Here is a 17,295-nt window from a genome sequence, read left to right on the forward strand (position 1 = left end):
TTGTCATTCTCATAAACTGTATGCATTCATTTATTGATCTGTTGAATAAAACCATCTCTGACGAGCTAGATTATACAGCATTTTATTGCATTCTTTGTTGCATCAAAATGTCTTTACAGTATAAGGCACTTTGGCATTGGTATGCTTCAGGAAGGAACCTGACAATGTGGGACAAAGCTTTGATCAGAAGCATAAATATATGCTAGAAGCGCATGTCACTAACTGTGTCTCCTCTCTCCTCTAGTGTCTTCTCTCTCTCTCTCTCTCCCTGTACCTTTCTGCAGGTAGTCCTGCCTCTGGAGCTCTTGTGTTTCTGATGAGCAGTGTCCAGCCACATCAACCTGACCAGTGTTTGATTATGTCCTGTTGCTTTTCTTCTTTTCTCTCTCCTCTATCCACTCACCCCACCCAGTCGAAGCAGAAGGCTGCCCACCGAGAGCCGGGGTCTGTCGGAGGTTTCTTCCGTTAGAGGGAGTTTTTCCTCCCCACTGTCACCAAGTGCTGCTCAAGGGGGATTTGTTGTGTTTCCCTCTGTAATAATAGTGATGATAGTAAGGTCTAGACCTTAGTTTGTAAAGTGTCCTGAGATGACTTTTGTTGTGATTTGGCGCTATACAAAGATAATTTGAATGTGAATTTAAATAGTCCTTAAACCTCGGTTTTAAAAAGTGTCTTTTGCTAGACAGCTGCATATAAGACTTACTAGGTAAACTGAAGCAGCATGTATAAACACTGTAGAAAATGTCTTATGAATCAAATAATTTTTAGTAAAACGTTGCTATCTTTTAGAAAAGACAGATTTTTAATGGAAACTACCTTATAGTTATTTTAGCAATATCTGATATAAAACTCGTATAAAAGGACATAGGAACTGTTTGATGTTAAAATCACCTTTGAAGGCTGGATGTAATATTTGTTAGTTTTTCCTCATTATGGAAATACAGCACAGCGTCACCCTAAAACTTTATTTTCTAATTAGTCGTTCTTTCAAACACTCCAGGGCCGTTGTGTACTGTAGGTCATAAAAGCGTCAGAATTCAAAGAGCAACATATTTTGGCGCTTATTCTTAGAATTAAGAGTTCATTAATTAGTGTTCAGACTTGAACTCGGCTCCAAAATGATTTAAGTGCGCTCCAGAGGTCTCCTGACACACAGTCAGTTAATGGTGAGTAGAGACAGATAAACTTCTCATAGTTTGGAATGTTTAAAAGTGTATGGAATATACAAGGTGTGTCCCCAAACCCACACTCATCTGTTCGTAACATAGCAATGTGGAAAATGTATAACATGAGCAGAGATACAGGGATCACATTTGCCAGGCAACCACTTACTGTATGTAAATAATTTTTTTAATTTGGTCTCTGTGGACTCTGCTTTAAAAAAAACAGAAGCAATTAAACATTTTGTTGCTTTGCATACAAACATTTAGTGGGATCACCACAGATGGTTCTCACTTATAATGCTTTCTGTCTTTTTTTAAAACTGATTAAACCTATTCCAATCTCAGTATAGTGAAAGTGTGGAAATAGGTGAGGGGATTTGCCCTTGCATGCTTCAGTAGCAAGCACATCATCTTTGGAGGCGTGCTATTGGCTGACTGGCTTCAGCGTGGGCATTTTGGGTAGTCATGGTAGTCCTTATTTGGAGTCACTTCACATTATACTCAGTTGTTTTAACTCCCTCATTAAATGAGAATATTTTGACTTGTGCAGTTTCAAATTGTGCAAATTAAGACCATGTTTTAGAGGTTTTTTCTGAAAAGTGTGTGTGTATCTGCTGGTAACCCCCCACCTGGGTTGGGAAACCTCTGAAGCTCTCATAATTTTGGAGTCGAGACCAACAACACTCCAACACTAAGGAGAAATTTTACATGGCACTTATTCTTACTTGTAAAATGAAAGCAAAATTGTTATTTTAGAACCTGATGCACTTTAAATAAAAATTTCCCTCTGAGTTTCCTCACATACACTAGAACTGCTTCACATTTATGTACCAGCTACATGTGTACTGATTGTATTTTTGGTGTGCTGCAGCACAAACACTGACTTTTGTCATGAGGATGACTGCGTGCTGGACCTCCAGAGGAGTCTGTACAGTTTGCCCTGGGTGTATCTTGATGTCAGCCTGCTCCCTGTGCTCTCACTGCACATCTCATGGGACAGAACTGCTAAGCACTGTGTCAGCTTCACAAGGCCTACCAACAAAGCCCCACCACTCAGCATGAGACAGGGCCACAGCAGTGCAAACAAAGCCTTCCTCAGAGTGTACTTCCTGCCTAAGATGACGTCCTTGGGGTAACTCATACGGTCTGTGAGGCACGATGAGGTTCTCCCCAGCCAGACGTCCAAGGTGTTTTTCACTTTCTGAACTTCGGCTTCAAGATCTGCTCTGTCCATGCGACACTTGGGCACGTAGAAACACTAGGAAAGAAAAGATACGATTGTGTAATTTGTATCAAGTGACCTGCTTGTTACAGTCGGCAGCGCTGATTGCAATCAGTGAAACAAGCTGGAAGGCTCTTTTTTTTCAGATTCAGTATTTTGCCTGTTAAAAAAAACAGAATAACCCTCCATGGTCACCATTTGCTGTACAGGTACTGATAAAAATAAAAAACATGTCATAGAGTCTCTTTGAATGGAGAAAAAGTGCAGCATTAGTGCATCATCTAATCATGTTTGCTGTCTTATTAACAAGGGTACAGGAATCAGAGTACTGCTAGTTTTTCAGCCTACAGTTCAGTACAGTGCCTTTGCTTAGATGGCTAATATGAAAACTAGGATAACTCCTGAGAGTAAAAATCAGAACTACTAAACATAATGCTCCTACATGTCAGCTGCAGTAGCACAGCCATAAAACTTTAATGCTCAAATCAGCTCCTCCAGAGCCCTGAGTATCCTGCAGGTGCTCCTCCCTGACAGTCAACAAGCAACACCTGGTATGAAGCAGATCCAAAACTGAGGCTCATGAAGCTGTAAGGTGAGACCTAAAAGCTGGATTTTAAGGCCATAAATTCCTACCTCAGAAGCGAGGAGAACTGATTCTTCATCAAAGTGCAGAAAAGCGCTTTGATTGGACCCTGTGAGGTTAACCGTCAGCCTGAGGCACGGCACGGTGGTCACCGATCTGCAGTCCACCCAGTCTGTCAGGATTTCGGTCTGTACCAGCACACAGCCGGCCTCCTTCTGCCAGTTACTGGAAAAGAAGTGCCAGGAAAGGTTCAGGGCTCCAACCCTCACACCCCCAGCACATGCCAACTCACACCTAAAAGACAATAATTGTTTCTCACTAGATCTCTGATGTGGGAAGTGTTTTTATTTTACCTTTTGTTAGTGCTAGTGGCATGCCTTTTTTGTTCTAAAATATCTCAACAACTACTGGATAACTTGCCATGAAATTTGTACAAGCATTCATTGTCCTCATGGGGAAGAAAACTACTGACCTTGGTGGCTTTTCCTCAAGTGTCACCAGCAGGTTCATATATTTGACCTTTAATGAAATCTCAACTATTGAATGGCTTGCTAAGAAATTTGTTTGATACAGCTATCCAGAGCTGACAGAAGATGGGGAACATGGGAAACATAAACCCTGCAAAACATCAGCGTGTTAACACTGTCACTATGAGAATGAACGTGAAACTTTGCTGTGTTAAATTATAGCCTCATAAAACCTTGAGCTCTGTTCATTTATGTTGTAGCCAGGGGCGGATTTAGAAAATTTTGGATGTGGTGGGCAGGCTGGGGCACTAACTCAGAGAGGTGGTGGCACATTTTAAATGCATGTACTGTAAAAGTAAATTAAATTCCTAGTTCTGAGATAATAAACTGTACATTATTAAGAATCAAATTGCTTATTTTGTGTAACAATGAGACACACACAGTGCTTTCTTTTGCTAACTTTAGTTGCGCTCCTTATTTAGCCCTGGCTGGGGACATTGCCACTGCACAGTGGTTCCCCTGCACTGAGGTGAATCATGCCAAGTACTCCACAACAACACAGTCAGAGAAATTAATGCAAATGTCATGCTGCATGCTTGATATAAAATACAACTAATTTGACCAATAGCAATTATAAAGTACCAGAAAAATGTTAGTTATATTTAAGTCAATTTGCCATTGTTTTTCATTTGCTAACAAGCATCACATTTTGGCAGGGTGGCACCAAGGGTGGCCAACTAGTTTCTGGGGGTGGCTAGTTCCAGTTGTCTGTTGGTGTTCAAGGAATTTTCACATGCAACTACTGAAATTCTTTGATTTTCTTTTGAGTCATAAATTAACCTAGTCCTCAAACAGCAAGTCGATCAACAAAAAATTATCCAGGAACCAAGTTTCGTAATCGACTAATTCGTTTGTCATTTATCAAGCTAAATGCAAAAAACATTTGCTGGTTAGATTTGGTCAAGCATGCAGATACGCTGCTTTTCTCTGTTTTATATCATTAATTGAATGTCTTTGCGTTTGGTCAGACAGCACTACTTTCTGACATTTCTGATGTAAAATTAATTAATCAGTTAATTAGAAAAATGTATTTGTAGAATAACTGATCGTGAAAATAATCATTGGCAGCGATTCAAAATTGACCAATGTTTCTTTAGAAGCATTGAAGAGTAATTGAACATATAATAAAATTTCATTCATAGTGTTGTCTATCATGTACAGCATCAACAGATGAACAGTGTACCTGTTAACGTACGGTTTGACCACAGTGATGCCAACCACAAAGAACATAAGCACAGAAAAGGCTATCATGATATAGCCCAGGAGGATGGCTCTGTCCTCCCCAATGCTCGACGCTGTCATCTGGGCCCGAGCTCGGTGGACCTCGTGCACATCCATGCCTCTGCTCCCCTCTTGCTCCTGTGCTGCTGCTGAGTGAAAGAGCTCCCTGTATCTCTCACACATACACACAAGGATCCAACTGTTTAATCTAACAGCAAGTCAGAGTGAATCCTCGAGCTGATGATCAACAAATTTTATGTTCCACTCATGAATTGAATTGGTCCATATGACTAATTTACAATTCTTTCAAACCAAGTTCTCCTTGGGGCAAAAAAAGTATCAGTACATTTTAATTAAATTTAGATGGTTAAATAAAAGGACATGTAAGCACTAGTTCAAAGTTTCAAATGAATGCAGTTCATGACTCTATGCAATATTCTTTTTTCCTTTTACTATGCAGAGAGATGGCTCATGAAAATGCAACCAGTCAAATTTAGTGCCTAAACTACATTTCTTGGCAAAACAAAAATGTCAGTCAGTAATGTTTCAATGACAAAATATACACTTTAGCAATTTAGTATAGTTCTTCAATGCAGTTTGTGAGACAAGCTTTAGGTAAAGCTCCATCAGACTGTAGATGCATTGCTAACACATGTCTGTGTGCATAATACAAACAAAACCAAAACCAGTGGTCTGTAGCACCACTGGTGGACAAAAACACTACACTGTCCCCTTAGTGAACCATAACAACGTCATTAGTGTTATGTTCTAGCAAAGCTTCTCCAACATTACTGTACAACAATGTTCACAATAGTTTAAAATAAATAAGTAAATGAAGTTCATGTGTAGAATCCTTTTTTTTAGGTCTATACATTTGGCTAATTTAACTTGGTTCTTCTTTACACTCCTAATGGGCACATACAGTATATAATCTATAATCATGCGTGCTCATACAGATAGGTGGCAAATGAAAAGAAAACCCAACATAAAGTGTCTGAGTGAGGTCTTGGATCACCACCTGCCACTGGGAGCTTTAGTGCACCTTGGTATTGACTCTCCAAGTCTCTGAACTCTACTCGAAGGATAAACACCATTCTTCCAAAAGATGTTCACTCATTTGGTGTTTTGACGGATGTGGGGACGCTGTTTAACGTCACTCCAACATCTCCCATGGGTGTTCAACTGGGTTGAGATGTGGTGACTGAAGGCCACAATATATGATTCACATCATCTTCATACTCATCAAACCATTCAATCACCCCTCCTGTCTTGTGGATGGGGGCACTGTCATCCTCATTCATCACTTATTCAAGTTTTTTCTTTAATTTGTCACTCGTATGCCCAAGAGTTAGAATTCTGAATGTGAAGCTTTATTCAATTTTTAGTTTTAACTTTTTAATGAACTACTAACTGTATTTTCAAAGCCTACTGCCCGGCTCAGTCGATCGTCCTCTCTTACCTTGCCTGTCGCCTGCGAGAACCATGCAGGTTGATGCTAATGGGGATGCTTACCGACCCCTTGGGAGAAGCTGTGTTCAAAGGCATGCCCACTCCTATCTCAGCCACCTCCCAGCCTCAGATTTGTATAGCCACCTAACAAGCTCCTTGCTATCTGAAAGTCAAATGTCCTTCTGTCAGCAGCTCACAGATCGTACTGTATTTCCAACAAGCTCCAGAGCAGTGTGGTGATGGACTGACTGGACTAGACTGCGGTTTATTCACCCGGGAGCTCCTGTTGTTTACCAAAGCTCAAAGGTGAATGCAACAACACCTTCCACTCTCGTGTGTGTTTCTATAGAAACGGCCACAGGTGAGGCAGGTACAGTAGGCTGCTAATGCCCTCTCAGTAGGCCTTTGAGGCTCAGCTGTAAGCTGAGTCATGGAAAAGCTGAATCCCTTTACTACTTTCCTTTAAGGCTTACACAAAATGAAGGCAGCGTGATGACACTGGCCAGAGTCAGACCATTTTCTATCATGTCTGTTTGGAAAAAAAGAGTAGCTGAAAAAGATATAAAGTGGCAACAATCTTTACACACATTTACTGGACACACACAAACACAGAAAAGATACTGACCCAAACACATGTTGGTGTGTTGAGCTGGAAACATCTGTGATTGTCCTGATGCTGTGTGATTTGAGTGCAAGAGGCTGAGTGAGTTTATATGTGTTATTCAAGCAGTCGAAAGACCTTGCATTATTCATGGATTGCTACAAAAACATATGGCGGTATTAACTTGGTGACAGTTCTGTTTAATATAAGCTCAAGGCAAGGAACACTAAGGCAACCTGGAAATGGAGCCAACCATTAAATATGATACAGACAGCGATGCCATACTTAATGTATTCAGTATTGAATACAATCAAATGTTATTTTGATTATTTGTCTTTATCACACACTCTGGTGTTAAAGCTCCATATTCTGTAAAATGTAATCATGATTTATCTGGCATATTTTATTACCTGTATGGCATTATGACTGTATGTGACTTATGGTATTTGTGAACAAGCAAACTTAATCTATGTTTTTTGTTAAAAAAAGCGGAAGTTATTCATACCTACATCCCACAAAAGAAGATACAGGCCTAGTACATTTCTTCAGAGGGTTGTGGGATAATCATGTGCTTTTGATGAAACTGAAGAAAACAAGATTAAAAATGTATAAAGCTGAGTGTACTTTACCTCACCTGGTAACTCGAGACATTGCCTTGACCATGAAGCGGTGCTGCTCTGTGGATGCGTCTCCAACTGAATTTCATCTTTAATATAAATGCTTAATGGAAAAGGACAGCTGCAGTTGTTCCAAACTGGACTGCACGCTCACAGATGCTGATTGGACATGCTCTCTCCTGTGTTTTGGGTCTCGTCCCTGCTGAGCCTCTTCTATAGGAGAAGTCTCTTTTTTCTATCTCTGAGAAGTTCTGAAATGGCTTTGTACCGTGGTGAGACAACTTATGCGGGCTAGCAGTTGTAATTGGACACACAGTGTCTCTTGTTATCTGATTTTGCCTCTGAACATTATTTCTGAACAACATGCGCAGGCAGAGGTCAGTGTATATAAGGCAGCAAGTCACTGAGCAGGATGGATAATCACCACAAGAGAAATTCAACTTTTCTTTCCATTGGACTGATATTTATGCTGAGCGGCATCGAGTACGGTAAGTTCATTAAGACAGCTTTACAGACTTGAAGACGTGAGATAATGGTCTCATTAGAGCAGAATGGAATAAAAATCTGCCTGGCATTTTGGTTGTGCTCGCACATCACAGAGGAGACAGCGTCCTATTTAATTCAAATATATTTTGCTGTCAGTAAACAAACTTACCATTTACACATCTCTCTCCTTTTCCTCCACATTCATTCTCTCTTATTTGTCTCTGGTGGTCTCAGCTGTCATTTTGCCTACAATATGGACGTATCTGCAGATTTTGGAAGCCCCTCCTTACTTCCTAGGTCTGGGTCTGTCTGCTTTCAGTCTGAGCGGGCTGCTCACTGGCCCACTGTTTGGGCTTTGGTCAGACAGGAGCCAAACTACAAAGTCCATCATTCTTTTCTCCAATCTTTTTGAGATTGCTGGTGAGTAATCAAATCACAAAATACATCACATGGCAGAGTTGGGTTTAGACCATATGTCAGCTGTCGTGGAAAACTCTAACTTTTATTAACTGGTTCATTACAGAAAACAGGAATTTCTATTCTATGATGGCTATAATGAGTCTGACGTGACAAAAACAAACAAAAAAAAAAATCAGATTTCAGCTCATTCCTTTCATCTCCATCTTTCTTTGTCTCCACAGTCTGTACAATGCATGATTGTAGTTACTTTCAGCTACTGTAAGATGCTTTGACTCCTAAATGATGACCATGAATTGTGGGCTTCTTGTTACAGTGAACTGTGGATTCATTTGAGCATGTTGACCAGACAACTGGACAAAACTACACAATATATTTCAGACAGATTATGGTTTTTACATCACAGCTAACAGCTGTGGAGAGGTGCAACTTAATTTCCTCATCTCTAAAATACAGAGCATTGCATTTTGGGATTGCTAGCATTAAGCAGTGTACCTGGATACAATTTTTGGTTTCACTAGAAATTTCTAAGAGCACTATATAGTGAGTACATTACACACTGCAACACTTCAGTAAAGTGATGGACGTTATGTAATACATTGTACACAGTAGTTAACAGGGAGTGGACACAGCCAGTCTACAGCCATGTTACCTACTTCAACTCCTAAAAACTAGCTAAAAGCTAATGTTAGCATGTTTACGTGCTCACAGTGGCAGTGCTAATGTGATAATGTGTAGTTTGTATAGTGTTTACACTTTGCACCATCTTAATTTAGCATGATACCATGCTAATACTTACTAATTAACACTTAAAACAAGGTACAGCTGATACCAATCATTAGTTTTACAGGTATAAATGAAGTTCAAATTGTAACAAGTCACTCAAGAGTCATAAATGTCAACTTGGCGGCACTAGAGGAAAATCCATCACCAAAGGATTCATTATCTGGGCACCAGAAACGTCTGTACCAAATTTCATGTGGCTAAAATTGGCTTGATGTTTATTTTTATTTGTCCTCAGGTAACTTCATGTATTTTATTGGATATTCAAAGTGGCTTTTGTTATGCAGTCGACTTGTAGCAGGTGACACACACACACACACACACAGGTATTGAAATAACACAATATGTTGTGAAGGTGTAAGAGAGGGATGCTGTTTTCCCCTCAGGTGTTGGTGTAGGAGCTGGCTCTGCCATTTTTAGCTTCCTGACTAGGAGCACCCGGCCACAGGAGCGTGCTGGGATCTTTGCTGCCATCATGGCCTGTCGACAAGCTGGCCTTCTTGTCGGTCAGTTCCTCTGCCTCATCTCACCACAGAGAGGTGTCATTTCACCTCTGCACCTCCTCTGCCTTCTGAAAAATATCCCTAGGAAAGATTTTATGATGTCTTCTTTGATGTTCAGTTTCAACTGTGAGGAGACATTCAATAAAATTCCTGAGTTTGGGGCCGCTGTCTCAACACATCCTCTGTTTTTATTCCATCTCCTCTTTTTGTTGCCTCCTGTCTCACCAGGGCCAGCGTTCAACTTGTTCCTGAGGCTGTGTGATTTCAAACTGGGGCCCTTTGTTGTGAACAAGTATACGTCTCCTGGGGTAACAGCGTCTAGATAATCAGTAATCTAAGGTTCTGCACAAGGCCCATGAATACAGAAACAATCTTCAGAAATAGTCGTTTCTGTATTCTGCACTCCTCCTGGCTCACAAGTATTTTCTTTTCTTCTTTGTTCTCCTCTGAATAAGAGGAATACAAAATACCTGCAGGCCTGTAACAACTGGTATCGATCTACTTCTTCCTCATGAGTCCACTCTGAAAAAACACCTGTAGCATAAATGTAGCCTAAATGAGATGTAACAAAGCTCCCATACGCCTACCTTCAGTTTTCCACATAATTTGACACTGCATGTCTCTCTTGATTTCACTGTGCCGGGTTAATTAAATTTTGAACACACGCCTCCATTTATAAGTTACTTTATCTTCCGTTCTGTGTGAGGACATTCTTGTATTTCTCCTCCATATCCTCAGATCTTCACCTGCCTGCTGTGGGTGCTGCTCCAGGTTGCTGTCCTGGCTATGTACCGGGATGTACCACCCATCAGCTCGGAGAGGGGAGCAGTGATGGTGGAGATGAAACAGGATGAAGATGATGATGATGACAATGACGATGAGGTGCCACTGAATGGGTCCAGTGAGGAGCTGGTGCACACCTACAGAGCCGCCAACCAGTCGGAGACCTCCACCTCATCTGAGATGAAGCCCGTCCATTGTGCCTCAGTGATCTCAGACCCCTTCAAAAACTTCAGTGCCAGTAGAGGTGAGCGAGCAGCTTGGGCTGCCTGTCTTGAGCAATGATTGTCAGCTTTCCTCTGCAGGGTTCAGGTAGGAAGAGGTGTCACCGCCAATGCTCATGTTCAGTATCTGCTCTATTGATTTTCTTGCACACACACACACACACACACACACACACATACAGAGCCATACTTACACTTTCCATTTGTCAGGTCTCTCTGAGGAATTCTGTGTGGCATGTCAGATCAGATTCCCTGTGTATCGACTGGGCTTGTGGGTATGTGTCTGGTTTATGTCAGAGTGTGTGTATATATATATGATGTCAGGTGTCTTATTGGATTAGTGTCATAGTAACTGTAAGTTTACATGGAATGCGAGTAGTGATTGTGTGCTGCTATTGATTAACTTTTTCAGTACTTAATCTCTCTCTATTTCTGTGTGTGTATGTCAAACCTTCCTATTGATTCTCTCACTCTGTGAAGATGTGGCAAATGGATGGGTAGTAGACTTCCTTTTGTATTGACCAGCTTGCTGTGGTTGACTTGTGGATGAAATGGAGACAGAATTGGTAAGGGCCAACATTTTTCTTATTGTTTCCTTTTTTGTTTTGAAGAAAACCTACAGCGCTAGAAACGCAGGAGCAAAGCTGGAGGATCTCTGCAGCTCTGGCACATATTGTAGGAGTGTCTCTTAGCCCTGACAGTGTGTCTGGTGTTCACACTTGTGAATTATTGATCTTCCCCAACTGTTTGTGAGGAGCCTCTGAAACTGAGGCAGATCTTATAGTTTCTTTCATCAAGTTTCTTATTTCTGGTTGTGGTTGTGGAGCAAAGAACAACACAAGTTAAACCTGTGTTAAAACTTTGCTTTCGGAACAGGAAAAATGTTATAGTATCTCTTATAGTTTTCTCAGTTGATGTTGACTTTATTGACATGATGTTGGAAAATAATACTGTTGCCAAATCATTCTGTCTGAACTGGGTTAGTAAGTATTTCAGTAACTATACATTCACATGGGTAACACTTTATTTTAAATCCTAAATTAATACGTTAATACGTTGTTTAGCTAAACAATTAGTACTGATTTAAATAAATATTTTAACATTTTGGAAAATATGTTTGTTTGCTTTGTTACCAAGAACTATATAAGACGATGTTTTCATGTGTGTACACTCAATATGAAGCTACAGCCACAAACTGATTAGCTTAGTGCAAAGTCTCAAAGTTAGGGGAAACAAAGTAGGCAGAATCGGACAATATATATAAATATATATATATTTATATATATTGTTGTTTTTAAGCTGACATGTGTCTCCGGGTCCCACAGACCCGAACAGAGCACAAGGGTTAAATAAGTGAGAGAGGGTGGTTGGTAGATTTTGTTAACCTTTGGATGGACCCAGGCCAGCGGTGTCCTCCTGTTTCTAGTCTTTATGCTAAGCTAAGTTAACTAGCTGTTGATTGTAGCTTCATATTTAGTCTGCAGGGTGGTACTGTATTTGTCTCCTCATGTAACTCTTGGCAAAAAATCAACAAACAAGTGTATTTTACTAAATGTCTCTAAAGACTGCTTGATAACACAGTGTATTATGATGTTTCTACAAAGATATGAACACAGTTTACATCCTGCTGCTGCGTGATTTGTGCATGTTATAATTAATTAATGCTTTATAACAAGCACACTGTTAGTGTTGTAAGCTGGTGTATCAGTATCATGTAATTATTTGTTGTTGTTCAAGCTTCAAGGGTCACTCTACCACTTTTGCACATGGAGATTAGTTAACCCATTGGGAGAAGTACTGCTGAGCTCTGCACTGCTTTGTCAAGTCTGAGAAAATGCCCCTGATAGTGCTGTTGTTATCTAGGTTTGAGCTTGGAAACTGCTCGGACAGAATACAGTGATTTAGGATGTAGACTCACTCCATGGACCAAAAATCAAGTTATCTCAGCAACTGCTGCATTGATTTTTAAAAAATGTATCCATTATGAAACCACTTGGGAGCCCCTTCAAACTCATAGCATAGGCTACAATTTAAAATCCATACTAAACCACATTTACCTTCAAAGAAACTACATGTGTAGTAATAGAAATGAAAATTAAATCATGCAAATAATTGTGCAAATTGAGAGAACTGAGTTGTAGTAGATCACACACTGTAATATCAAACCATTGCTCCAGCCATCTGGCATGTTCATCCAAATTTAGCAGCAAGCCCAGCTCATTTTTCCTTCCCTCCAAGCCCATAAGGGAGTTTTTGTTCCAGGAAAAGCTGGTGTCAAAATTTGGAATTTATTAAAATACATTTTTGTCATGTGTTTTGGACATAAAATAGCAGAGCTGACGCTTAAGCATGAAGAAGAAATGGACAGTTTATTGCACTAGAGAATTAACATGACCATCCAGACAGGATTCATCATGCTTGCCTCTTTCAAGCTCGAGATTACTTTCAGATAGTCCAAGTTTTCTTTTCTCTTCAAACTTTCTTTTATCTCACCCTAACTCGCGGTTGAAACTTTCAATTTAATGGCGCCACATCAGCTTGTTTTATGATTTTTCTCTTGGTTCCTCTGGTTTTTGGTATATCTCTCTTTTCAATATATTCGTCTTTCACTCTGCAGAGTTCCTGAGAGAGGAGGTGGTTGTTCTCCTCACGGCTCAGTTCATCACTCTCTTCAATCAGACAGCGCTGGAGGTGAGAGCAGCTACCGTTGAGATCCATCAGCCTGAATTTCCAAACATTTCACACATGTCACGTTATTTTACACAGGGCTTCATCCACACCATCTGAGCCTTACCTGTAAAGACCTGCGTTGTTGCTCTGAGAAAATAACCAATTTCTTAACTTTCAAAGTAAAACTTATATAATGAGTGTCCATAATCACGAAATGAGGCCTCCCCTCTTCTCATTAAGATGTGGTGACTCAGTAGTCACACAGTATGGACCTGGATTATATAATCATTTTCATATCAAAACAGAACACTTCTTTTGATGTGGATTGACTGAAGACTTTGAAGGACTAGGGCTCATTTAAGCACTAATAAGAATCTCCTCCTCTACTTCTTACTCAATCACTTTGCCTAACTGAGTGACCTTGTTCACATCTCTCCAAAAATCCACAGACCATGGTGACTCCTCTGACGCAGCGCTACTTCAGCTTTGGTGAGCTGGGCAACAGCGTGATGTACGGCCTGTGTGGGATAGAGGTCATCCTGGGCTTCTTCTTTGTACGCTGGCTGAGCAAAAAGGTGGCGGACCGTGCCGTGCTGGCTGTGGGCCTGGTCATCTGCTGCGCCGCCTGTGTCTGGTGCCTCATCTTTCTCTGCAACCCCCAAGGTGCTAACCTGTCCAGGAAAACATACAAACACAGCCGGGCTCACATGCAGAGGCACACGCAGACTTAAAAATGCCTCATTTGCTGTGCCAGATCTGTTCGGTGCAGAGCGCAGTATGGCCATACTGGGTTACACCCAGGCTGAGGTAGATGTGCTCTGTAAATGATATCACTAAGGCTGGAAAGGGGCAACAGGAGATCATGCAGGCAGGCTGGATCCTGTATGTTCACGTTGGCCTGCGACTGTTGCAGCTCGTTACGTCTGATTATAAGTGACAGGTGCTGGAGCCGGAGAGCGCCTGAGTACATGTAAAAAGGATTACAGTAATCCAATTAGAATAAAATGCGGTTTGTTAAAGCATAATCTATATTTGTTTGCTATTTGTTACAGTTGCAGTTCAAACAAACAAACAAAGAAATAAAACATAAAAGATATTTTATATATTTATTTATTTTTGGCCTGCTAAGAGACATGTTTGATGTGTGAAAATGCATTTTGATTATAAGATTACCGACTTTCTGCTTATGCAGGAACATCCAACAGTATGAGTGGGCGCACAGTCACACAAACATGTGCAAGATGCAAAGCAACAGAGAACAAAAATGTGGTGGCTGCCAGTTTGGCAGTGGTTTCGTTTTCAGATAGAGCTATCGTGGTGCCAGCGATGTCGAAGATGCAAAGCAGCAGATAACAAAAAGGTGGTGGCTGCCAGTTTGGCAGTGGTTTCGTTTTCAGATAGAGCTATCGCTAGTGGTGCCAGCCCATTTGTGGAAGGAACTTAAAAACTGAGAGGAAGAGGGGCTGGGTAACCAAAGTATGACCTGTCACATAGTTTGAGTTATTATCACCACATATCAGAAATAAATAGCAGCAAAATATTGTAATAGCTAAGAGAGCTGCCTAATTATGAATTGTAGATACTGTATCTGTGAATTTGTGTTAGATTATAGCTTGTAAATGTAATTGCTCATAGTCCATGACATAGTCCATATAATTTTGGGGTCAGCTATTCAGTAATTCAGTTATACTGTGGTATTATCTTTCCATCTGCACCAGGTGGTTATGGATGGGAGCTGACGGCCTTCATCATTGGAGTGTTTCTGCAGCTGCTGGGGCTTCCCTTCGTGGCCGTGTCTCAGGTGTCTCTCTTCTCCAAAGTCACCGCTGAGAAAACACAAGGTTGGCTCATTTTACCTTGGCCTAGTTCGCAGTTAAAACAGCATATGCTATGCAGATAAAGACTTACTCATACTCTTCTTTTGAGTCATGTTGAAACAAATCACCATTAATCCTCTGTGATGTGTCATCTAAAGGATATAGCCAAGGTGTGAGACGCTCAGTTGGGGACCTGGCCACCATCTTGGGTCCATTGTGGGCTGGGGGACTGACCAATAATCTGTACATAATGCTTGGCATGATGCTGGCTCTCCTCATAATGATCACAGTAAGTAGAGCAAGGCACCAAATAGCAGCAAACAGATAGAAAATTAGTAATGTGATGAGTTATCAGTTTGATACTTTGGGAAATTTGCTTACTGCCAGCAGCCTGTTGGTTTAACTTTGCATAAAGAGTTGAAAAAGAGAAACAACTAGCCTGGCTATAAAAGTTCTTACACTTTCGAAGTGTAGAGACAATAGTTAGATGATTTGATTAATGCCATTTTCATGACTATATGGTAAAGCTACAGCTCAGCAGCTTGTTATCTTAGTTTTAAAAAAGAGCGGAAACAGGGTAAACACCTCACCCTGTTAAGGAAACTCCTACAACAAACGCAATATCCACAAGCAAGTGTCTGAGGTTCAGAGATGCTGTATGCAGGTTTTGTCACCTTTGGACGGAGCCAATGGATGGAGCCATGCTCAGCTAAGCTAGCTTCATATTTATCACACAGACGTGAGATCAAGCTTCTCGTCTACCTCTTATATTTGCCAACACATGGAATTATAATTTTGAGACTGTCACAGAGCTGGAACTGACATAACACACTATCCTAGAATATAACTTATACATTTCTACCCTATATACATACCTTCTCTTTAATAAATTATTCAGTGCTGTGGTTTAAGAAAATTTACTTCAGCATGCAGACTAAGAAACAGTAGCTGCACGGTGTAGTCACCAGGAGAAGCTTGCTTATGTTACTTTGTGCTCTCTATTTTCTTAAACCAACTCGCGCTGTACCTTCTTCAGGTTATGACGGTGCTGTCCTATGACCGCCTGATGGAGCCCAGGGCAGTGCAGTGTGCCCAGAGCTCTGACAGTGGAGGATAGAGCTGCAGTGTATGTGAAAAGCAGGAGAGGCTAAACTCAGACAGAGGGAATGCCCTTCACTGCTGAGAGAATCGATACCAGCTTGCTGCAGAGGAAAGTGTATGAGTGCGGAATAAAAATGTTCAGATAACCTACTGAACCTCAGAAGCTGCCACAGAGGCGATCATACCTCACAGCTAAAATACTGTTTGTTTTAAGCTTTGCACAATCACATCTATCTGCAGATGTGATTAGGCTCTACCTTGCATGTGCATCACTATTAATTACCTTCTACACAAGGGGGCACCATTACTCTCATATTGAATATTCAGAGGTGTAATTGAAGATGAAAGCCAGTATTTTTAAACTGGACTATTTATATGCCCAGGTGTTGATGAAAAGATAAAGGGCTGGTTTTTCCGTGTGACCCATGTTCCAAATGTTCCTTTCTTGTCCCGAGTCTTTCTTCCTCTAAAAAACAAACCTCTCTCTGAAAATGAAACAGTTGACACAATGAGTGCAGAAGTGGAGTTGTCAGCATCTTGGCAGCATGGTGTCAGTGTAGCTGACAGAGAGAGAGGGTCAAAGAAAGTGAAGCCTTTCAGATGTCTTGGTGTTTATTTGTAGTGATGGAGGAGAACTGTGCAGTTTTATTGGTAAAATAAAGCAGAGAGCTTGGACTAAACCAGTTTGATGTCATGTGAATCTATTCCTCTGTGTCCTCCTCTATCCTTTATGTGCAAGCGAGAAGCTCCAGAATTAAAACCAAACCAAAAACTTGTTAATTAGCCCTCTGCCTTTTCACTACGGGGGATTTAAAGTTTAATTACCTGTATTCATAATTCAAAACCTGAGAAAGTAAAACTCGTGTATAGTCAGCTTTTCTTGCCTATATTCTCCTCTAGGATGTGCTGTATGCTACACATCTGCCTCTGAGAGCAGACTGCTGTAAGCAACATCAAGGCATTGTAGATTTCCTTTGTACCAGCGAACATGGGTTTGGCCAGTCTCTGTATTTTTTTTTTGCATAATTACAGATAAGGCTCAGTAACCTTTCCAGTTTTCTACACTCAGCATGCGATATTTGGCTTTCCACAGGCTGTTTGCCTGAAATGGAAATTCCGGGACTCAAGGAC

General features: G+C 40.8%; 2 protein-coding genes across 2 annotated transcripts; one reads left to right on the forward strand and one right to left on the reverse strand.

The window, feature by feature from the left end:
- Nucleotides 1–1,977: 1,977 nt before the first annotated feature.
- Nucleotides 1,978–4,833, reverse strand: kcnmb3 (potassium calcium-activated channel subfamily M regulatory beta subunit 3). Its single transcript, XM_020624074.1, has 3 exons — nucleotides 4,679–4,833; nucleotides 3,019–3,193; nucleotides 1,978–2,421 (listed from the first exon to the last, which is right to left on the reverse strand). Exons 1-3 carry the CDS (start codon nucleotides 4,831–4,833, stop codon nucleotides 2,053–2,055), a joined length of 699 nt encoding a protein of 232 aa, XP_020479730.1. The 3' UTR covers nucleotides 1,978–2,052.
- Nucleotides 4,834–7,849: 3,016 nt separating this feature from the next.
- On the forward strand, nucleotides 7,850–16,180 carry LOC109974069 (uncharacterized). Its single transcript, XM_020624075.1, has 10 exons — nucleotides 7,850–7,871; nucleotides 8,104–8,289; nucleotides 9,456–9,575; nucleotides 9,801–9,880; nucleotides 10,311–10,599; nucleotides 13,194–13,267; nucleotides 13,696–13,909; nucleotides 14,965–15,087; nucleotides 15,222–15,352; nucleotides 16,100–16,180. The coding sequence occupies exons 1-10, from the start codon at nucleotides 7,850–7,852 to the stop codon at nucleotides 16,178–16,180; spliced, it is 1,320 nt and encodes a 439-aa protein (XP_020479731.1).
- The last annotated feature ends 1,115 nt before the right edge of the window (nucleotides 16,181–17,295 follow it).

The sequence above is a fragment of the Monopterus albus genome, unplaced genomic scaffold (genome assembly GCF_001952655.1).
Source record: "Monopterus albus unplaced genomic scaffold, M_albus_1.0 scaffold319.1, whole genome shotgun sequence".
NCBI lineage: Eukaryota > Metazoa > Chordata > Actinopteri > Synbranchiformes > Synbranchidae > Monopterus > Monopterus albus.